Source organism: Tupaia chinensis, unplaced genomic scaffold (genome assembly GCF_000334495.1).
Source record: "Tupaia chinensis unplaced genomic scaffold, TupChi_1.0 Scaffold143850_1, whole genome shotgun sequence".
NCBI classification, from domain to species: Eukaryota; Metazoa; Chordata; class Mammalia; order Scandentia; family Tupaiidae; genus Tupaia; species Tupaia belangeri.
The window spans coordinates 273,228-298,370 of NW_006203701.1; the positions used below are offsets into that span (position 1 = coordinate 273,228).

A 25,143-nucleotide genomic window follows, 5' to 3' on the forward strand; every position below is an offset into this window, starting at 1 on the left:
TAGTAAATTGCTAAATGGAATTTTAACCCAGACAATCTGACTCCAGGACCTATGTTCTTAACCAAGCTATATAAATGTCCATTCACAAATTATTTCACTTAACAGTTGCATAGGACTCATGGAACAATTGAAACCTCAGTTGGTCCTAGGCGACCTGGGTTAGTTATTCTATTGGGTAGCTGGAAAATTCATGACATGTTTTTGCATAGAAAAACATACCATGACTGTTTTGAAGACCCAATATTTCCAAGGAGACAGCATTATGAGTTTTATTGACAACTTTACAATTTAAGTGAGATATGATTATTGCTAAATAAAAGGGTTTTAAGTATTTACCTTTTTTTTTTTTTTCCTTTACAACTGAAGAAAGAAGTAGGGCCAGCTCTGTGGCACAGCAGTGATGTGTTGCTCAAAAAAAACTGGATCCCATATGGTGACCATGGTTCAAATTCCTCGCATGGTCAGCCTGAAACACACCAGGCATGCATGCAAGTGCCCAAGATATTACGGACAGCAGGATGGTAGCACTGATAAAATGGGATCCATAGTGTGACTAGACCCTGTGGAGAGTACTCATCTCTCTCTCTGTCTCTCTTTCTTTCTCTCTGTTTCATGGGCACAGGCATGTGTTCTACCATGAATAAAGAAAACAAATGAAATCATATTTTTAAAAAGAGAGAGATTAATACCCACATCTTACTGTATAGAGCAAGGGGCTAGAGAAGTGGGGGTGTATTATTTTATTCATAGTAGTAGTTACAGAAAGTATTAACCAATAAAAGCTATTTCCCCATCTTGGCTGCCAAGTCCATTATTCCCTTGTTACCAGTAGCAGCAAATCACTCAATTGTTCAGGTTAAAGGCTGAAATTCTCCAAGTTTCATGTAGCTGCAGGGATAGAAGACAAGGCTTTTGCCAGTTGGATGTGGGCAGAAATGATGTGTGCAAATTCTAGGTCACATGCTTTAAAGAAAGGAGGAGCATGCTCTTCCTCCATACTTCCTGCCTGGCTTATTTCATTCCTCCTCTGTCTGGAATGTGATGATGGAGGCAAGCCAAGTAGGACCATGTAAACAAGAACAGCAGAGAGTGAAACAACAAAATAGAATTCTGTGTTCTTAGAAGAATTTTTGGTACAGAGTTCTCCTATTGGCTGTGTTTGTCTATCTCTGGATTGAAACAAATATCTCTCTGTCTTAAATCACTTATTTTGGTTCTTAACCTATTTTGGATCTAAATCTTTATCTTAACGTATTGTTTCCCAAACTTTTTATAGCCCAGCACTCTAGGAATATGACAAAATTTGTACAGCACTCTGGAACAAAAAGATGATGATGACTGTGGTCAGAGATAAAACCCAGGGGGAGAAAAAAGGGAACAGATAAGCATCTGAATTGGTGGATTGGGTAAGCAGGACTGTCCTACTCAACGTGGGTGAGCATCATCCAACCCAAAGCCTGAATAAAATAAGAGTGGAAAACGGTTGAATTTTCTCAGTCTCTATCTGACTGCTGGAGTTGAGATATCTGTCTTCTGCCTGTAGACTGGATACATATACTATACTTTCTGACTAACTGCCACTGCCAACATTGCGACAATATCATACCGTGTACTGCTAGCCCAGGGAAAGGTCAAAATTCAAAGTCCAGGTGATGGGTTTCTACTAAATATGTATGCTTTCACATCATCCTAAAGTCAAAATACAGTCAGGGACTATTTATATACCACTCGAACACAGTCATATCTACACAAAACATGGCTTATTAGGAATCATTCCAAACACTACTATTGAGACAGGCATTGGAGCCCATTTGCAAGTAGATAGGGCAGAGACCCTGGGAAGAGAACACCTATGCTATGTAATTTCTGTTTTCATAACGTCACTGTGTTCCTTTGAACTATGGACATGTAGATCTTGTTCTTAAAGAATTTATGACTCCTTGCTATGAGACTTAATTAGGCCCAAACCAAGGGCCAGTTGTCACAGCACAGAGCACACAGGTAAAGTAAGGTTTTATTGCCAAGACTAGAAGGAGGCAAGAGTTCCTGATGCCAAGAGGTAAATTCCAAGATATGGATCAACAGGCCTTCCACGTTAACTGAGATGATCATCTTTTTCTAAATTAAGAAGTCTCTCAACAAACAAGCGAACAAATCAATCACCATTAGGAAAACCTCCTGACTGTGAGACTGCTCTAAGATATGGCACGATTTACAGGACAGGTGACCCATATCATAAGGAAAATGTACACACGTTTCTCCCAGCTAAGATATAGACCTGAGACCCAAACCAACTGGCAGCAACTAATTTCTGAGATGTCTCCCTGCTTGGGAGTTCTGTTCCCTCCTTCCTCTCTCTCTCTTAATAAAATTTCACTTTGATCCCTTCTCTGTGTTCACATCTCTAATTCATGAGAGTGACGTAAGAACATGGTTAGCTTGTAGCTCCGGATTCAGCACTGATATTGGGCCTGATCACCCCATTTCCCATGTCAGTGTCTTTATTTTATTCAATTTTTAAATTTTACACTTTTAAAATTTACATTTGATCACTATACACTTTACAAAATGTTTTTTAACCTAAATGCAGTGCATATCAATCTAGTCAAATATATTATCATACACATTATCATCAGCAGATAACTCTTCATTTATGTCTGTTAATTTTCTTTTTCTTGGTATTTTTAGGCGGAGAAAAAAAAAACAACAACAACACTGCACTGATCTAGTAATTTAAAATTTACATTTGATCACTATACACTTTACAAAATGTTTTTTAACCTAAATGCAGTGCATATCAATCTAGTCAAATATATTATCATATACATTATCATCAGCAGATAACTCTTCATTTATGTCTGTTAATTTTCTTTTTCTTGGTATTTTTAGGCTGAGAAAAAAAAAACAACAACAACACTGCACTGATCTAGTAAACAATGTAATGGCTCTGCAGTGGAGTTCCCAGTGGAGTCTAGTAAACAATGTAAAAGCTCTGCAGTGGAGTTTCCAGCGGAGTCTAGTAAACAATATAATGGCTCTGAGTGGAGTTCCCAGTGGAGTCTAGTAAACAATGTAATGGCTCCCCAGTGGAGTTTCTCACTGTGAATACTAAGTTCCCTCTGCTCAAAGACTATGCTTTTGATAGAATTCATGTTGAGATACATATACAATACTAAAACAAATCTTTATAGTAATATAACAGATTACGTTGTAAGTACATTCCTATGAAAATTTCATTCATTGTGCCAGAGTGATGATATATGCAGATTTAGACAACCTGCTTATAATTTATTTACCACAGGAAAAAATAAATGTGAGAACACTATATTTATAGCAAAATATTTTTCAAGGATATTTGGACTATAGACTGCAAATCCAGATTTGTATATAAAACTCATAGATGATAAACTAGTTTTTTAAAAGTCTGTTTTGTATTAGTTTGATAGTCAACTCTCTGACAAGACTTTCTATTGCCTTTGCTTTCATATTACTTTGTATTTAAAGCACAAACTATCTTTACGACATTTTTTTTCAATGAATATATTAATTTTCTTTTTTAGATTTACTCACAATCTTGGCTTCTTTTATTTACCACAAACACAGGAAGAACTTCTTTATGCTGAATAAATCCATACTATGTGATGTCCAAAAACCACTTCATATTAGCCACAAAAAATAATGAGGTGCAAATTAAAGAAAGAAAGTGGTAAAATGTATTCAAGATCCATTTCTAACCACTTCTAGGCAGTAAGACCATGCCCTGTGGCAAAAATAAAATAGCTGCCAACATTCTAGAAAATACACAGCTGACTAAAGATCAGATACAGCTGCCGGTGTGAGGTAACTGCAAAGAATGCCAAGGGTATCTAGAAGTATCTGCATTCACCCCATATTAATTGGCAAGGATATTTTGGAGACATAGGTCCTGCTAAACAGTGAGAAGTAATGTGATATTGTAACAAAAGCTTGTAAATAGCTGAATAGACAAGGTTGGCAGTAGAGTCGGTTTATTTTTCATAAGACTGTGAAGAACGATACCTAGAATAGTACCCCCAGAAACTTTATTCAAACCGAAGGAGGTTCTGATAGTTCCTCAGTGAACTACTGAAGCCAAAAAACTAAATATTCATAGCTAAGAAAATGAAATTTTAAATATGCATTTACTACGAATTATTGTTAAGGCAGTTTTACTTCTTAAGAACCAAATAGTTGCAACTTAGGGGGGAAAACCCACTTATTATGGTCATTGTTATACTAGTATGGATATGAAAGTATAATTTTTTAGAATTTTACATTATGATCTAAATGTAGTATCATAGCAAAAAAGAGAGAATGTATTTATGCATATTCAACATAATTTTGAAAAATAAAATTAAACCTAAATGTCTTGATAAATACAAACCATAGCATGATTTGGAGAGTCACATGTAACTCACAGAATGGTATTGCTGGCACCATAAAAGAAAGATCATTTAGTTTAACCCCAATCTGCAAAGACTGATTTATCCACAGCACTACAGAGACAGAATCTTTCTAGTCAGTCATCTCCTCTATGCAGTGTTTCTTTAGTATTTTAGACATTATGATATCACCATCTCTGCTTCCACTGTAACTTTTTTGTAAGTCTAAATCAGGGGGTCTTCAAAAAGTTTATAGAAAATGACTATTACAAAAAAAAAAGAACTATGCATGGATTTTAAATGATTTTTACAACCAAAAAACAAACAAACAAAAAGATACACTTCAAGTCCATGAACTTTTTGAAGTTCCTTGTATAATACCTATCACACTATATTACAACTGTCTTTATATGCAAAAAAACCTATTTTATTATACTTTTTTTTTTTAAAGGTTTTGTCATAGGGTGCATGTGCTCACAGGAGAGACAGAGACAGACAATGAGAGGGAAAGTGAGAGACCACTCCCTAAAGGTAACAACCACACTGCAATTCCTTCTCAATTTTCCTTATGGGATTTTGGACATGCACGTATTATGACATAAGTCATGATGTATTTTTCTATGCAAAAATGCATCATGACTTTCCTGATGACTGAATATTATTGCTATAATACAATTAATTTATTGACTAGGAAATCAATCATATCTATTTGTATGATGAAACACATGATATAATTCTGATATTAACTAGTTAATGCTGATGAGTCATTTTTAATACCATATTATCAATATCTGGAAGATCTAGAAATATAAGATGAGTTTAGCAGTATGATACATTTCAAGCATTATGCTTAATTCGTTTTTTTTTCAATTGCCACATGAAATATCTCTCAACTTAAAGCAATAGAACCAATTTTTAAACATCAAAGACAGAAAATGTGATTGTATATGTATCTAGCCTCTTCCTTAAAATCCCTAGAAGTGATAAACATTAAGAAACAATTGGAGAGGGACCAGTAGTTGGCATAGTGACCATGTCACTGGACTCCTGTATTGTTGACCATGGTTCGAGTCCCGGACCCAGTGGCTTAAACTTGTGCCAGGTGTATGTGTGTGTGCATGCCCAAGATCCTGAGAGGAGAATGGAGGAGAAGGGACTGCAGCGTGGTCATCCCCCCTGGGCGCTGATTTCTCACTTTCTGTATCTCTGTTTTTCTGGAGAGCACACATACACTATAGCAAAAACCTCTCAAAAAAAACAAAAAAACAAAAAAACAAAACAAAAAAACCCCACGACCAACAAACTGACACTACAAACACTGCAATAAAGCTGTTTCTGGTATTTCTGATTCTCCTAGGGGCTACTGGCTCATAATGTAAAAATATTTAAAAGCTGTTTTTAAAACGTATGATACGAGCTCAGTATTCATAACAGCTACGATGATTTGAGGTATTCTTGAAAACTGACATTTATGACAGATCACCTCTAGGGTCTACTGCAGTGTATTGGGTAAATATATTCACATAAGACATATTGTTTATTTAGTAAACATCATCATAAAATGTTGTAATGTACATACCAGAATTTTCTACTATACTATGTTCAACTATTAATAAATCAGATTTATATCCCAAAGGGCAATGCATTCTCAATTCGAACTTAAAAACAGCTGTACAAATAAAGTGAGTGTGATGGGCAGGTGTGTAAGATACGAAGGGAGGAACATGTGACATATCTGACCTGTCACGTGCCCTATAGTGAAAACCTCTCCAAAAAAAAAAAAATTCTAACCTTATACATGTAAGCCCTTTGCCCTGTAAGTCAGCTATTTTCACATAATTATCAGGCTATATAGTCATATATTTCTCTTTTAGTAAGGAATAATAGCACTACAGAGTATATATTGTAGATATAAATTAAGGGTATCTCCATATTTTTTTTTGAGAGTTTTTTTTTTTTTTTTTTTTGCTATAGGGTGCATGCGCTTGCCAGACAGACAGAGACAGACAGAGAGACAGAAAGCGAAAAATCACCCACCGGGGGGATGGCCACACCGCAATCCCTTCTCCTCCATTCTCCTCTCGGGATCTTGGGCACGCACGCACACGCACCTGGCGTGAGTTTTAAGCCACCGGGTCCGGGACGTGAACCGCGGTCGACTACATGGGAGTCCAGCAACGTAGCCATTATGCTAACTGCTGGTCCCAAGGGTATCTCCGTATTACATCTATCAAAATAAAATGAATTTAGACAAACTCTTTGCCACTGTTTGCCTTTGTCTCTCTTTCTCTCTCGTACACACACACACACACACACACGCGCGCGCACGCCTCTACCCACCTATATCTACTTGTCAAGAAAGGTAAGCTTTTTAAAACTTCTAATACCACACTAGCCATAATAATAATTATACTGGATGTTCCTTTTTTGTCTTAGATTTTTTACCCCCTTGAATTTGTCTAGCTTTTAACTTAATTCCCAACTTATGACCCTATTCCCAATTTCCTGTCCTCTTGGACCTGTATTTGCTTTGTCTAAGTTTTCATTCTTAGCTCTATACTTCAAGGACTTTTTAGGGGGTTTACTACTCTAGCTATGTGATCTTTGGACTTTGATATACCACATTGGGCCCTTTTGGATTCAACCTTTGGTTTGGATCTGGAAACTGGCACTTGGATAGAGCCCCCTAAGTCTCTGCATGAGAGAACTATAAATAATCTTGGATATATTCCTATAAATCATCCTCTATAATTCTGCATGCCTTTATAAATAACTACAGTAAATACCTTGTTTTCAATCATTGCTGTTCATTAGAAATAGCTACAAAACTTCTTAAAAATACTTTCATATTCAAGTCCCACACCTAGAGATTCAGGTCAGAGGCAGGCCTCAGACATTTACATATTAAAAGTGTTAACTCAATGTGAGTTTTTGTGTTTGTTTTTTTAGGCTTTTGCGTTATGGCACATGCACTCACCAGAGAAAGAGAGAAAGAGACAGACAGAAAAGCCAGAGGGAAAGTGAAAGAAATCATCCTCCCCCAACCCAGGGGGTGACTGCCATGCTACAATTTCTTCTCCATTCTCCTCAAGATCTTGGGCACATGCACAAGTGCATGGTGTTAGCTTCAAGCCACCAGATCCATGACTTGAAATGTGGTTGGGTCATGTGGGAGTCTAGTGACATAAGTGCTATGCCATCTGGGGGCTCCAATGTGAGATTGATCTAGTTAATCTAGTACAAATAAAGCAGATGTTCAATCAGGTCACGTGTATCAGAAGACCCTGGGCACAATAATTGCAAGTGACATGATAGAGATTACTAAAGGCTTCTTCTGACCATCATGGACCAGAAGAAGGTTTCTATTTATTTGTTTTTAAGTGAATGAAGCTGTTTATTGCTTATGCTTCAAAGCAATGACTGACCTACATGCAGCAATATCAACCATCACCAACCCAAAGGAGCTTTTTACTAAGAACTGTGTCAGGGTAATGTGCGTGGTTTGTCCCCATTGTTCTTGCCTTAATTCTAATAGCAATACTATTTTTTTTCCTCTACATATAATCAATGTAAAGCTGTATTACAATGATGCAGTAATACTGCAATATTTATAAAGCTTTATTTCTTTCATTTTTACTGCTCTTATTCTAATCAGAATGTCAAAATGAATAAAACCACAATCTCTAAAATTAATCAGTCAATCAAGGTGTTAATGGAATAAGCTCAGCACTGTTACAAATTTACAGGGGATGGTTTATACCTTCTTTCTTTAACTACAGAAAAGACAAGAGGACAATAATGGAGATGAAATGTAGGAAAGAAAAAAAGGGAGTAAATTATCTTTTCTGTCTGTTATTTGAGTTGAGAAAATGTGGCAATCCAGAGCTAGGCAAAACTGCAACATAAATCGTTTGCTTTAATTATTCTTATCACTTATTTTTCTACATTTTTCTCTTATCTCTTGGCTTTCCAAACAGCTTCTTGACCTCCAAAGTACGTGTGTGGGTTCTCATGCTGCATATACTCCCCACACATTTCATCATATCATTCAGTCTGACTTCTTTTTCCTTTATTCTTTGCTTCCCTGACAAGCAAAACTCCCAATCCACTGTTTTATTTCATGTATCAAGAAACCAAGTAACACTGACATATTTGTATCAGCCTTAGCTTTCCCCACTGACACCAACATTATTTACATTATCAATGATTCTTAAAGGATATTTTTGATCGGAATGACTCATACAGAGGGAAAAATGAGAGTCTCTCTCTGCAAGCCACTGTTCTCACAAACCTTTTTGACATTTTCTCATCAAAGTCCTGGGATCAAAAACATTCCATCGACCCACTGTGAACAACTACAACTTCCATCCTAGAGAAGCCAAGACCAATGCTTCAGAATCTGCTAAGAGGCTTCCATCTCTAGTGTGCAAAAATGTAGAACTATTTTATTCAATTAATTTCCCCAGAAAACTCAATATTACTTTATGAGTAATCTAAAATAAACTAAGTGAAGCAAGAACAGATTCTGGGGAAAGAGGATATAGAGTAAACTAAAATGAGAAAGGAGATCTCATTCATTCTAAAAATTATGATTTCTGACTCTTTAAAATAGACACTAGGATTATCTCTATCATATGAAGAAAAGCATAAGACAGTAGAAAAGACATTACAAAGAGTAGTAGTAAGTATGACTGTGAAAGTGAGAACTTGATTTTGAACACTTAATCACTTTATGATTTTGTTCATTCCACCTACAATAATTTTTTCCATTTCCTTATATGAATAACTTGGAGCTTTTGTTGCCAAGGTGAAACACAGGTGCAAGCTCTCATAGACTAAGCTATATGCTACTCTGCTGTCAGAGAGCACTTACAGAATATCCTGATTCATAGCATTTACTATATACCATTTTGAAATTAAGTTTGAGGGTAAGGACACAAAGATGAACAGTGGTGCTATACTGGGTGTTTTCCAAACTCTACAGTGGACTGGTCATCTGTTTACTAAATTTTAGTTTATTAAAAGAAGATTATTACTGCTTTAAGCAAATATTAATTATTTAGGACTGAGTAAATAAAATATAGTATGTGAAATACCTTGGAATCATTAAAAATCCTAAAGCAACATTCATTGAGCTGACATGGAAAGATCATCAAAAGATAATATGGAAAGAAAGTAAGATAATATTTTGTATATTTATTTTCTTAAAGCACATAAAAACAGAATGCGCATGTGTGTGATTAAGTTCCCCCCACCACCCGGGGAGATAAACAAAGAGGTCAAGAGTACGGTGTGGGATTTACTTTGAGTTTTCAATGTCATTTGAATTTTCTATTCTGCGTGACTTTTTCAGAATTTTAAAAACATATTTAAAGATTTTTCTGGCACCTAAGATTAGGGTATTTTAAAAAATTCCTTAAGGGTAAGGATTTCTCATGTATTTTTATCTCAAGATCACTCGGCACAGTGGAACACAGTTGGCACTGAATGGGTGTTGAGCTGAATTTTGGTGGTTACCTGTTTGAATTTCTGATCTCTTTCCTAAAATACTGACATTTTAATCGCCATAAAATATTGACTTTTTAAGAATCCTGCCCTTATTTTCCTTTATTATACATAGTATGTCAAGTGCAGCATCTTCAACATGGTAGCTGTTCAATAAATGTTTGTTCAACTCAATCACACACTTTCTTACCTGTATGAAATGCATCTACCAGGTGAGAGAACATCGATACTTTTTCTATTTCTAGTAACTTGCTTTTTATAATCTATTTAAACATTCAAACACATTATACAAACATTCATCTTTACCAGTCTTATTTGAGCCAATGTGCTTAGGACAGAAGATACAAAAGTGAATAAAATCCAGTATCTACATTCTAAACGTTCATCAATCTAGCCAATCTCTCCTCGGCAGGAAAGAAACAGGAATGACTAAATATGTGGATACAGCAATCTTCCTCCTCCCTTCAGGCTCTTCAAAGGCCTAATATGTTCTATTGAAATTAATTTCAGTTAGAAGACATGGTCAAAGAATACCTGTTAAGTTCCATGCAATAATCTATTAGAAAAGGTACTTGAAGACAGAAAATAGATTGGCAAAGCAGAAACAAATCAATCTCTTAATTTTCTTTTCAACACTGGCAAGCATCTTTTCCCAATGCCTTTAATATGACCAAAGAACTCAGGTATAAGATTAAAAAATGTACCAGTGACACCTCCTGGTTGTCATAAAATGATGATTACCTCAAGCTGAATAAAAGTCAGAGAAGAAATAAAAACCCACATCTACACAACAAACATTTATTGAAAAATAAGACAGGAAAGAAACATCCCAAACCAGCAGAACCAGCTCTGGGGATCACTCCAAAGGAATATTACGATGGGACGATGGAGAAATAGGTGTGATAGAGAGTAGAGTACACTACTGAGAAAGAAAAGATCCTATCGGTGTGGGGGAAGTATTGAGGCTAAGTCTGAGAACGGATGGTACAGAGCAATGGTTGTTGGGTCCAGCAGGAACAGAAATAGCAGTCTTAAGTAGATACTGGCTGAAGAGGCAAAAGAGGAGAAGAGCTATTTTGGAAGAAGAAGGCATCCTTGGGAGACAGAGATGATGACATGAAAGAAGTGGGTAGATGAAATAATTTTTGTTGTTGTTGGTTAGCCATAGGGTGTGTGCAATCGCCAGAGAAGAAAGAGACAGAGAAAGAGAAAAGGAAAATAAGAAATCAACCCCTGTGGGATCACCACACCACAATCCCTTTCCCTTCATTCTTCTCTTGGGACTATGGACATGTATGTGTCAGGCATGATTTTAAGCCACTGGGGCTGAAACTCAAACCACAATCTTCCATGTGGGAATCTAGCTATTTTAACCACCACACCATCTGCTAATCTTGAAATTAAAGACTTCTTTTTCTTTTTTCTTTTTTTTTTTTTTTTGCTAATCTTGAAATTAAAGACCTCTTTTTCTTTATTCTTTTTTTTTTTTTACAGGTTTTTGCCATAGGGCATGTGTACTCGCTGGAGAGACAGAGAGACAGAGACAGTGAGAGACAAAGTGAGAAATCACATGCAAGGAAGAATGGCCATGCCACAATCCGTTCTTCATTCTCCTCCTGTGATGTTGGGCACACACGCACGTGCGCTGGCATGATTTTCAAGTCATTAGGTCTGGGACTCGAACCACTGTCAGTCAATGTGGAAGTCTAGCAATGTAATCACTATACTATCTGCTGGCTCTGAAATGAAAGATCTTAAAATGCAGAACAGCATCTCTGAATTTAAAGACATTCCTACCATCCACACCTGCCCTAGGATTGGGGCAATTATTAAACAGCATGTCATTGTGCCTACAGAACAGAAAATCCTTGAACTAAGAACTCATAATACAACGTAAAAGTCAGTGCTTCCCTCTATAGAAGCTTATGCTATTGCTGATTAAGAAAAATATTGTACATTTAATATTTAAAAAGCTAAAAATCTGTGACTGTGTTATATTGTTTTCATGTTGTTTGGAAGAATACATGAAAACATTGTAAATAACATAAACATGCTGATACATAGTTTAGTAGTAACACATTATTGTCTATATTTAGGTCCACTTTTCCTCCCTAATTTTTATCTTGAAAATTTCCGAACTTAAAGAAAAACATTTGGTAATAATGGCATGACAATCACATTGTCCATCTAAATTAGACTCCAAACTTTTTGCCAATGTGAGTTCTTTCTCCTAATCTCTATATTTATACATTTATGTGTATGTGCCTTTTTAAAAGATGTTTTTCAGAACCCTTATATAAAATAATTCTACTTTATTAACTCCACCTTACAAGAATCTCTGGAAATTCTAAGGATGACATCTGTTTCAGCTAGTTTCATTTCAGCAGAATTATAGGATTGTAATTTTTACCTTTCAGACATGACTAGATGCAGAACAATAAAAATTTTATGTTCAACAAGGTTTTAAAACAGAAAGAAAAAAATAGAAAAAAAAATAAAAGAGCAACAAATATCACCCCTATGAACACAACTTCCTGACCTAAAAATTCTTAGCAAGGGACTCTGGATATTGATAAAGATGTCACTAACCCAAGATAAAAGAGAACTGCTAATAGTAGACTAAATAACCATCTAATCTGACTCAGTGGTTTTGAAATCGTATCTTAAGAGATTTAGTGTATAATATGGCTCAAACAAAGGTATTTTAGGAGCTGCTCTGGATAAAGTGTTATGGAATGATTCAATCCTGCTAACCTACTTTGTACTTTGCTCCTTAAGCACCTTCTGAGTCCAGAGAGTATAGTTTGAAGACTATTATTTTATTATTTTATTGTAATTAAACAGTTCTGTAGTTTTCTGCAATCTTAGTCTGCTGACTCTTCAAATACAGCAAAAAAAAAAAATTTTTTTTTTTTCATTTAAAGAAATATTGGGGCTAGCAGATGGAATGAATGGAATTAAGGTGCTGGATCTCATGTGACTGACCATGCAGTTTGAGTCCTGGAATGGCGGCTTAAAACTATACCAGGCACATGACCAAAGAGGAAAATGGAGGAGAAAGGATTGTGGTGTGGCCATCCTTCCTAGGAAGAGTTTTCTCATGTTCCCTCTCTCTCACTCTGTGTGTGCCTCTGTTTCTGGAGAACACTTGGCCCCTATAACAAAAATTTCAATGAAAGTAAAGAAAAAGAAATATCAATACTCATTCAGAAACTGAGGCTTTAGAAATGAAAGCAAATCTTGAAACTATATTCGTAACAAAATAGCTTTACTAACTCAGTAAATGTATAACTCACAAGTATTTTTAAATGGAAGTTCTCTAAAATATATACCACATAAAATTTTGCAATCTTTGCAGTTTTTAGCACTTTAAAACCATTTTATGATCAAAGAAACCATAATAAAATATATAAGGTGATGATGCATTAAATTTCATTAATGCTGTAACATTAAAAGTGCAAGAAAAATCAGTTTTTATCTTAAACGTTAATTCAAATCACAATAGTGGTCAAAAAAAGGGTGAAGAAATAGAACACAGCCATTATGCTCAAATATTAGGTCATCAGGAAAGTCATGATGCATTTTTTCACAGAAAAATATATCATGACTTTCCCGATGACCCAAATACACAAAAATTATGACACATGGAGAAATCTGTACCTTTATGCTGGTTTTCAAACTCTTCAGATAAAAGGTGGTAGCAACAACCCACACTGCACACTCCCTTGATTTCAGACTTGGAAGTAAATATTCGCAGAGTATTTGGAGCAAGGTCACCACAAGTATGTAGACCCACCATCAAACAATCCTTTAAGGACAAGAAGAAAAACAAATTTGGGGAATGAAAAGGAGCATTAAGGACAATGCAGGTAAAGATCATAAATGTCCACTATGAAGCTTTTTATAATTATTAAATTATATATAGTATTATATGCTTTTTCTTTTTCTAATGAATAATTATTTTCTTCATAGGCAAAATGACTGATCTCTTATCAACTTTTTCCCCAGAGTTCTGGGTTATGTATCCATTTGTTTTTCCACTAATCTCTTTAACAATTAATGTTTGCTTAACAACTAGACAGCATAAAGGTGAGACCAATAGAATGTGGCAAGCATGACTAGCACAATCTGATTTTGAGACACATTATATCATACTTTGATCAAAGGAATAAATATTTTTTATTGACTTCACTTTTTACAGATTGCTTATCAAAAACTTTGTAAAATATTGTTAGAAAAAACAAATACAAGTGATATAAAATTGGCATTTCTACACCAATACTAAACCTTTATTCACTCCATTAAATATGGCAATATGAGATTCAACATAACATTTGTCATTTTGAGTTTGACAATGTAAATTTTATGCAAAAAAATTCTATAAGTTTCTTCTAGTTATCCAAAGCCTAATCTAAATATATACACAAAAATACAGAAAAGATACAAATGTACACATGTACAGGGGCTCATTCACTGTATCAGTCAACTTTTAATATAATACCTTTCTGCCTTTGACATTACTCAAAAACTTAATTAAAGGAATAAAAAGGAATTTTTATATAGGAAATTTGTTCCTTATTAGAATCATACACTTTTATTATTTGGAACTAAAAAGATTTTTAGAGAACTTTTAATATTATCCTTTCAGGATCAGCAGTTGGCGTAATGGTTATGCCACTGGACTCCCATATAGTCGACCACAGTTCGAGTCCTGGACCTGGTAACTTAAACTCATGCCAGGCGTGTATGTGTGCGTGCCCATCCCCCAGTGGGGGTAATTTCTCGCTTTCTGTTTCTCTATCTCTCTCTTTCTGGTGAGTGCATGCACCCTAAAGCAAAAACCCTTCAAAAAAAAAAAATATATATATATTATACTTCAATTTTCTAGAAGACAGTATTAAGCTTAGGGGTTGCATTATTAGCCCAAAGGTCATTTTATTGATGTTAAAATCTATAATTAGGACACAGGTATATTAATTACTATCCTTTTTTTTAAAGAGGTTTTTGCCATAGGGCAAGTGTGCTTGCCAGAGAGAGACAGACAGACAGAGACAGAGACAGTGAGAGGGAGAGTGAGAAATCACCACCTGGGGGGATGGTCATAGCACAATCCCTTCTCCTAGGATCTTGGGTATACATGTACAAACGTCTGGCATGATTTTCAAGCCACTAGGTCTGGGATTAGAAGTGCTGTCAGCCATGTGCGAGTGCAGACATATAACCACTACACCATCTGCTGGCCCCCAGTTTTATTTTATTTATTTATTTATTTATTTTTAACTAACCCATCATCACTTTCGAAGTCTCATATGCTTCTCTAAAGTATTATACATCAAATAGATGAATCCCTTTACAATACCAACTAAATATTCACAGAGTATTTGGAGCAAGATCACCACAAGTATATAGACCCACCTTAAACAATTAAGGACAAGAAGAAAAACAAACTAAATTAAATTTAAACTAAAAATTAATTTTAAAGGTATAAAATATTGAAGATACATGTATTTACTAAGAAATGTCAAAGAATTCGCTATTAATAAATTTATTACAAAAATTGTATTATAAGCATTAAGAGGATAGCCTTTAGAAACAGAGCCTGGGTTTAAATTCTAGGTTAGAACAAATGTGATTTGGTAAACTTGTTTTAAATTTTTAGAGCCTCGATTTCTTCCTCTGTAAAACGGAGGTACTAACAGTACTTCATCTCAATGGGTTGTTGTAGAACATTAAGATAATCCCTGTAGGGGACCAGCAGGTGGCATAGTGATAAAAGTACTGGACACTCCCACATGGTTGACCACGGTTCAAGTCCTAGACTTGGTGGCTTCTTTTCTCACTTTCTCTTTCTCTCTCTCTCTTTCTGGTCAAATTAAAAAATAAATGAATGAATAATTTTTTAAAAAATTCCTATAAATGACAGCATAATCTCTAGCATGCAATAAATTTCAGTAAATGTTTTCTATTATTTTTATCACTATAATTTACTCTAAATTTTAAAGACAAAACAATAGAAGTAGTGAGATGTGACTTAGGTATAATTTCATAACTATCTTCAGAACAAATATAATTGTTTCATTTAAATATTTTAAATTATTTTACTAAAGGGACGAGCAGATAGCATAGTGGCATACCGGTAAGGTGTTGGACTTCCACATGGTCAACTGCAGTTTGAGTCCTGGACCTGGTGGCTGGAAAATCATGCAGGGCACATGTGTTTGCATGCCCAAAATTTCTGAAGGAGAAGGGATTGCAGCATGACCATCACCCTTGGGGGTGATTTCTCACCTTCCCTCTCACTGTTTCTGTCTCTCTCTGGCAAGTGCACATGGCCTTTGGCAAAAACCTAACCAAAAGAAAATTTTTTTTTATTAAAAATGTTATTTTAGGGATCAGCAGCTAGTGTAATGGCTATGTCACTGGACTCCCACGTAGTCGACCGCAGTTCGAGTCCCAGACCCGGTGGCTTAAACTCACACTGGACACGTGTGTGTGCGTGCCCAAGATCCCAAGAAGAGAATGGAGGAGAAGGGATTGCGGCATGGCCATCCCCCCTGGGGGGTGATTTCTCGCTTTCTATCTCTCTGCCTCTCTGTCTATCTGATGAGTGCACGCGCCCTATAGCAAAAACCTCTCCAAAAACAAAACAAAATAAAACAAAATGTTATTTTAGTCCATGTAATTCAGACATAAAGCAGGATTTGACTATGATCTTTCTAAGAAAAAAAAAAACCTACCTATAAATGTAACTTGGCAGAATATTCAGTTGTTTCAATTACTATTCTCTTCAAAGTATACTTTTTGGAGAGCTATATAACTATTTTGCATTGCTTGATGATTACTTAGTTTAAATAGGTCTTATTTAGATGTCATAACACCATATAAAAAAATTATTCAGACAAGTTTTTTGCTAATGAAGAAGGATATAATTTTTTTTTCTCAACTTAGCTTAGCTCTCTCTAAACTTAACACAAGAGCATTTAATCTCATTGTTTATGATATTCATCATATAGTAGTTAATAATATTAACAAGTATTAGTCAAATTAAAAGATTTTTGAGGGGTCAGTAGGTGGCATAATGTTGAAGGCACTGAACTTCCCACATGGTCAAGCATGGTTTGAGTCCTGGACCTGGTGGCTTGCTTTCTCTCTCTCTCTTTTTTTTTTTTTTCTTCCTTTTATCCTCTCTGGTGAGAGCATGTGCCCCTCTTTTATCCTCTCTGGTGAGAGCATGTGCCCCATAGCAAATTAAAATAATAATAATAATAATAAATAAGGTTAAATAAATAATTCTTTTTTTTAAGAGAGATTTTTGCTATAGGGCATGAGCACTTGCCAGAGAGACAGAGACAGAAAGTGAGAAATCCCCCCCTGGGGGAGGGGGGATGACCATGCTGCAATCCCTTCTCCTCCATTCTCCTTTTGGGACATTGGGTATACACGCACATGTGTCCGGTGTGAGATTTAAGCCATCAGGTCTGGGACTTGAACTGCAGTCGAATATGTGGGAGTCCAGGGATGCAATTGTTATGTCATCTGCTGGTACCAATAAATAATTCTTTTTAATAAAAGTGAAAAATATATATTTCTAAGTTCTTATATGAGACAAATAATTAATAAGGATAACTAGTTTGTTTACCAGTAAAATTCAAAAATATCTGGAAAAACCAATTCCTCACATAAAAAATGGCAAAACATTGGTCAGCTACCAAGCAAAGACTGAAATTTATAAAGAACTCTAATATCTTTTGTTCATTCAAGTTTGGGGGAAATTTTCTGAAAAATTTAACAAGGATAGAATAGTAACTAGAAATTATGCCTTCTTTTTTAAAAGACAATGAGTAAAGTCAAATGATCTCTAGAAGCTCCTCTATGATATTGTTTTAACACACAATACTGGCTTCATTAAGTTAATTTTGTTATAAAAAAAAATGGCATCCATGCATAGGTTTCTCATGATACACATTTTCTTTGAACTTTTTGAAAATCCCTCTTACTCTATTCTGTTTACTTAATTTGATAATACTGTTAGAAAAAGTTCAAAACATTAAAAATACTCAGGAATTACTCTTGCTCAAGAAAACTGCACATGTAGTCATCAAGTCTAATGATAAATATAATTTTCCCTAGATATCTCTTTACTATAAATATAAATTAAAATGAAAGAGGTTTCTTGGATTGGACTTTTAATAATCGCTAAATGGCAGAATAAGAATTTAGCATAGTAGCTTTTGTGCCAGCAGTTCTGTCTGATTTAGGACTGAAGTGAGGAGAGGGTATTCTACTTCAGAATATGTTCTTGTCAGATTTTGATAGGTATGGGCATAACGAAATCTGTCCATGATTTCATTTTCTGGTCTTTTAGCTTAATGCGATCAAATGAGACATACACGTTAAGTTAGCTACTATTGAAACCAGACTGTACATCCTAGAGCATCTTTGTTAATCAAATTATAGAATTCAAAAGTGAAATCACCTCCAGATCTTTAATAATATCATGTAGTTCAGAATCAGCCGTGATAAAACAGGTTAGAGGTGAATATATATTTGATTCACTTGACTTCGATATGGTTTTTCTTCTCTCTTTAGTTGCTTCAGGCATTTCCCTCTTGCATATTTGCAATGAAGAAATTGGCTCTATGCCATTAATAGGTAAAAGATCTATCAGAGAAAAGGCAGTTTCAAAACACAAATTTTCTTCTCGATGTGGCTGAACATGTAGGCTTTCCATTTGTTTTCTGATATTAGAAATTATAGAGCCTGAAAAATCTGGCAACAAATCTGATGCAAACATCTTTCCTTGATCTGTAGGACTGTTGCTATATACTTTCTCAATATCTGCCTTATATTTAATTTCACTTTGCATTTTCTTTTCTTTTGCCATTTTTAAGGCCAGTCCATTGACATCTAATCTTGGCTGAGAATGATGGAGCTTCCAATGTTTCTTCAATTTCCTGTTTCTCTCCTCAGCCCCATGAGTATTGGTATTTGATGAATCAATTCCATAAACTTTTAAGCCATACTTCAAAGACAAAAAGGAGCTTAGGTAGCCTTTACCAGAACCCAAGTCAATTACCTAAGGTAAGAAAAAAAAAGAATGAATTAAAGGATTTGTCAGTTTTTAACATAAAGCACTCTAAATATTTTTTTAAAAAACAAGTTTACAATTAGATTGCATAATTTACACAATCGTTAGATTTGTGTCTTTATTTTAATTTTTTGATTTCTATTAAACATCATCCACTGTTATCGTAGTTGTTTAATATTTTCTTGGAGGTTCTAGCCAGTGTAATAAGTCAAGGAAAAGGCGTAAAAGACATAAATACTGAAATGAAAGAAGTAAAACTGACTATTAGTAGATGACATGATTGTGCCCACATAAAATCCTGAAGACTATACAAAAAATGTGTGAAGATAGAGATGTCTCCATTTTAATCCCTGTTGAGAGAACTCCTTTTCTCCTAGTTCTTTTTTTAAATTAAAAAAAAAATTATTAAATTTTATTTATTCATTCACTTATTTTAATTTGACCAGAGAGAGATACAGAGAGAGAGGGGAAAAGTGAGAAAGCAAGCCACCTGGTCGGGTACTTGAACCATGGTCAGCCATGTGGGAGTGTCCAGTGCCTTAAATACTATGCTACCTGCTGGTCCCTATTCTCCAAGTTCTGTTCAGAAGTCTTTCTCACAGAAACACTGGTATACATAGTGGTGAAATTTCTTAATAGTAGGTGTTTTAAGTAGAGTACTATCCATCAGGTAGAAGAATCACATTTTGTTGAGTGGCCCAGAGATCTAATGACCATTCCAGACTAATGACTCTCAAATTTATAATTTCAGTTTCAAGTTCTCTCATGAACTTCACATTCAAATATCTAATAGTCTGTTTACTATTATCACTTGAACTTATATTAACCATCTCAACTTTAACATGCTTGAAACAGCTTCTGGTATTCCCTGTAACACCTGCCCCTCCCATAACCTTCTCCATCATAGTTAATGTTATCTCCATACTTCTTCTCTTAAAATCTACATGTGAATTGTGACCTAATCCATAATCTGATCACTTACCAAAGCTATTTCATACCAAGCCTACCCTAAGCCTGGTTAATCATATGGCCTTCTCAATGGTTCCCTGCTTCCACCTCTTCCTCCTTTAGTCTATATTCAACAGAGAAAAAGTCTGATCATAACATTCCTCTTGGCAAAATCTCTCATTTGTTCTCCTACTACCATTACTGAGTTTTTGCTTTAATCACAGAAGTTCTTGATTAGAGAACTGATTTCTCAGCCTGAATGTCTCAAAAAAAAAAAAAAATGACTGTGGTGAAGGAATAAATGAGTACAAAGTCAGCAGAAATATTTGTTTCATAATATTGCACAGCAGAAAAAACATGACTCAGTGGTTCCAATGGCTTTCCATCTCATTCAGGATAAAATCCCAAATCATCATGATGGCCTCTAAAACTACAACTTCATGACTTGCCTATTCTAGTCCAACCTCAACTCGTACTACTATACCTATTCTATTCCAACCCCAACTCCTGCTACTATAACCTTGCTTGTTCCTTTAGAGTCAAACCAACTCTCTGGATGTTTCAAGAACAAAGTAGACATATTATCTCTTCAGAGCCATTGAACAAGTTGTTCCCTCCATCTGAAGTTTTTCCTCCATATACTCTATTAGCTCTCTTACCTTCTGAGGAAAGTCTTAACCCAATACTATCTAAAATGAGGTCCTATTTGCCCTTCCCTTCTGAAACAAAAACTTTAATCCAAGGGACCAGCAGATGGCGTGACGGTTATGTTGCTGGACTCCCACATAGTGGACCGTGATTCGTGTCCCAACAGGGTGGCTTAAACTCATGCTGGGCGCGTATGTGCATGTGCCCAAGATCCTGAGAGGAGAACAGAGGAGAAGGGACTGAGGTGTGACCATCCCCCCTGGGGGGTGATTTCTTGCATTCTGTCTCCCCGTGTCTCTCTATCTTTCTGGAGAGTGCACACACCCTATAGCAAAACTTCTCTTAAAAAACAAACAAAAAATCTTTAATCCCTTATCCTTGAATTAATTTCTCTCTTTCCTTTTAATTATTTTTCCTCTGCAAAATATATTAACACATGCAATAAACTATAATTTTTATTGACTGTATCTCTTTACTGGAATATAAATATGTGAGCAAAAAGATTCTTTGTGTTTTGCTCACTTTTATATGCTCAGTATCTATCTAAAACTGCTCTGGCCAGTGGGGCTCTCGCTTTCTGTGCAGAAAACACTCCCACAGGCATGGTGAATGTCCCTAAAATCTGCCAGACTTTCTATAAGAAGGGTGGCAAGCATCAACCTCACAAAAGTGACACAGTATCAAAAGGTTAAGGATCCGCGGTGTGCTCAAGGAAAGCAGTGTTATGACAGGAAGCAGAGACTGTGGTGGACAGACTAAGCCTATTATCTGGAAAAAGGCAAAAACTACATAGAAGATTATGCTTGAATGTGTTGAGCCCAACTGCAGATCTAAGAGAAGGTTGGCTATTAAAAGATGGGAGCATTTTGAACTGGGAGGAGATAAGAAGAGAAAGGGTTAAGTGATCCAGTTCTAAGCTTCATCTTTTGTTTTTATTATGAAGATGACAAAATCTCAAAGTGAATGATAACCTCATTTGATTACAGTTAGCCTTTTTGTGAGGGAATCAAGTAATCAATAACATTCCCCTTGTGGGGAAATTAGAGAAAAAAACCCTGCTTCTGACCCATAGTAGATCTAAAAATATACTTTTTTGGGGGGAGGAGGAGAGGTTTTGCTATAGGGCATGTGCATTCACCAGAAAGACAAAGACAGAGAGATAGAAAGTGAGAAATCACCTCCCCCCCCCAGGGTGATTGCCACGCCACAATCCTTTCTCCTCTATTCTCTTGGGATCATGGGCACGCATGCACATGTGCCCGGTGTGACTATAAGCCACCGGTCTGGGACTCAAATGGCAGCTGACTACATGGGAGTTCAGTGACATAGCCATTATGCCAACTGCTGGTCCCAACTGCTCATTAAATGAATGAATGCAGGGAAGCATACAACTGTAAACAAATTTTTACAAATAAAAATGAAGAAGCCTTGCTATTGTGAATGAGATAGGCAAAGGATTTTAGGAAGGCAGGAAGTGCTATGGTTGAGACAAAGCCAAATTATTTTGTTCTCTTCTCTAGTTTATGATCACTTATAAAGTTAAATATTTCAGAACCTAGGTTTCTATCTACCTTCATGAAATCTGTATTTACTAAATGCACATCCTAAAAATACAAGTAGTACATATAAAATGCTCTTAAATTTAAACATCTAAAGAATCAAATAATATTTGATAGTGATTTCAAGGAAAAGACCTCATAAATCTTCATTTAATAAGGACACACTAACTTAGGCTGATCTGGACCTTAACAGGTATCATAAATTTTAGGTTATTTCATTCAATAGGAACAATCTTTTTTTGCTACGAAGAAAGTTCTCTTAAGGTAGGGCTAAGTGATATAATAAAGTATTTCAAACTGTTTTCTGTGCACTTTAGAAATAAATCTGCTTTATCAATTTAAAGGTATTTATTATTATATAGTACTCCACATAAATAAAGAACAAATGCAATTTACATGTAAAGCTATGGAAGCACAATAAGGTAAATATCCCTTATCCCTTATTTGGGTTACCTTATCCAAGAGACAGATCATACAATGAAGATTTAAATATAAGCAATTTACATGGGAAGTGAAACAAACACTGGCACAGCATCAGAATAGAGAAACAATCAGCCTAATGAAAGGTGTATATGGGGCTGGCAGATGGCATTGTGGTTAAGGGCCCTGGACTCCCACATGGCTGATTGTGGTTCAAATCCAGGATCTGGCAGCTTGCTTTTGCACTTTCATTCCCTCTCTCTCACTTGATCTGTCCCTCTCTGGTCAAATAAACAAATACATAAAGTTAAATAAAATAATTCTTTTTTTTTTTTTTTTAAAAGGGTGTATAATTAGGCACACAGGGCAATCTGGGCTTAATCCCATTGTGAAACTGAGACCTACTGTAGAACGCATATTTCAGAATAATCTCACTGAAAATGTCACATCAACAAATGGTTCAATGGTGCCTACAAAGAGGAATTAATTCCTAGAACTTGTATGTGGGCAGTGTTCATCTGAGCAGTCAAAGCAAACTCACAGGGGAAAATGCAGATATACCCAGGTAGAAACTAGCCTGTCATTTGTTCCCCTGGAACCCATGTATCTCATTATCACTATAAGTTAATGCTGGCAGGTACCTGAAGGATATTTAGGGTGAGCACTTGTCCCCAAGATTCTGACATGGCATCATAGAGGCATTTGGGGTGTGGAGAGGTTTGCGCCTTTCCCACTACAGCTGAGTATCACTGGCATGCTGAGCCTGTTACTGATACTGACAGGTAACTCTTCAGTTTGGTACACTCAGAAAAGACTGAAAACTACTGGATTAGCCTTTTCCTCTAGCCCCTGTTCTAGAGATCTACATTGCCCTAAGCAGCTCTCCATGGCTGGGCCACACTAGGATAGTGTAATCATTCTCAAATTCTCCACATGTCTAGGAAAATCCATGAACAACATTCTAATACCTAATAAAAATTGCAGGAGAGAAAAATCCCCATTACCTACACAGATCTTTCTGTAGGGATAAGAAAAGTAATTAAGTAACTTGTTGGGCCAGCAGGTGGCATGATGGTTATGGCGTTGGACTCCCACATGGCCGACTGCAGTTTGAATCCTAGACTTGGCAGTTTTGTTTCTCCCTCCCCCGGCCCCTCTTTTTCTCTTTAGTGAGCAAACATGTCCTATAGCAAATTTAAATAATATAACAATAAATAAATAAATAAAATCAAATAATAACTCTGTAAAGAAGTAACTTGTTTTTATAGGCCAATGTGAACAATGATTAATTTTATTTTAACTTCTATTTTCAGGCATCATTATCTTTCATAAAAGCTATTCTAATCAAAATAGAAATGCATCATAATTCAGAATCTATAAAAGAATCCAAGTCCTAAAAACATAATTTCTCTGCATTACTATACTGAGGCAGATGTCCCAGACCACAGCTTGGCAACCCAGATCCTGAGAACACCTAGAAGCAAACAATTTTGTAGATGTTATCTTAATAACATCTGCCTCAATTGGAGTTACAATATATCAAATATATCCTTATTTTCTATCCACTCTGAAAAGAGAGAAACTCGGTGAAAAAACATTATAGTCCCGTCTTACATTTACTCTGAATTTTTGTAATTACAGTATACTGGAAAATGAGAGACTTTGATGCACTTCACAGTATCTATTATTTAATGACATTTCGAAGACTAGATAATGACAGAAGAAAATGAAATTTGATAGCAAAAAAATGGCAATCATTTTTACACTTAAAAATGTCAGAAATCCTCTCACCTGCTTTATTCCATAGTAATCAGCAATACTACTGACTAGCTCTGACATGGCCTGAACTTCATGAGACTTTTTCATATTCATAAAGTCAACGGGCTTCATATTTTGACCTAAGTAAAAATAAAACAAAACCAAAAAAAGGCTGTCAAAGAAGTAAAACATGTCAGTTGTTGTTATTGTTTCTTGCAATTAAATATGAAAACAATATAGGGAATCAGTTGTGGTATCTAGATGATAGATCACTATTAGGTTAGGTGCTCTGAATCAAATTTGAATTAATAAAATATGTAAAAATCCACAGAACATTATTAAGAATGCTCCTTGTTGCAACAAATAATTAACTACAAAAATAATAATATGGACTAAACTAAATCTTTTTATCAGTATTAAGAGAGTGAAAAGGCAGATCACAAGGTGAAGAAAGTATTTCCAATATGTGTATTTATGTAAAACTTGTATCCAAGAATAAAACAAGTCAAAAAACTCTTACAAAGCCATAAGGAAAAAACAAAACAAAACAAAAAAACATCCAATAGAAAAAAGGGGAAAAGGGTACCAGCAGTTGGTGTAATGGCTATGTCACTGGACCCCCATGTAGTTGACCATGGTTTGAGTCCCAGACCCGGTGGCTTAAACTCACGCCAGGTATGTGTGTGCGTACGTGCCCAAGATCCCAAGAGGAGAATGGAGCAGAAGGGACTGTGGTGTGGCTATCCCCCCCTGGGGGTTGATTTCTTGCTTTCTGTGTCTCTGTCTCTTTCTGTCTTTCTGGTGAGTGCATGTGACG

General features: G+C 35.6%; 1 protein-coding gene across 1 annotated transcript in view; it reads right to left on the reverse strand.

Moving 5' to 3' along the window:
• The window catches only part of METTL25 (methyltransferase like 25), an 89,838-nt gene that overhangs the window by 49,093 nt on the left and 15,602 nt on the right, over window positions 1–25,143 (reverse strand). The window contains exons 3-5 of the mRNA XM_006165268.3: window positions 24,360–24,466; window positions 18,382–18,981; window positions 13,566–13,713 (exon numbers count right to left, since the gene is read on the reverse strand). Of these exons, the coding sequence (XP_006165330.1) occupies window positions 13,566–13,713; window positions 18,382–18,981; window positions 24,360–24,466 (855 nt within the window). The remainder of the gene's footprint in view (window positions 1–13,565; window positions 13,714–18,381; window positions 18,982–24,359; window positions 24,467–25,143) is intronic.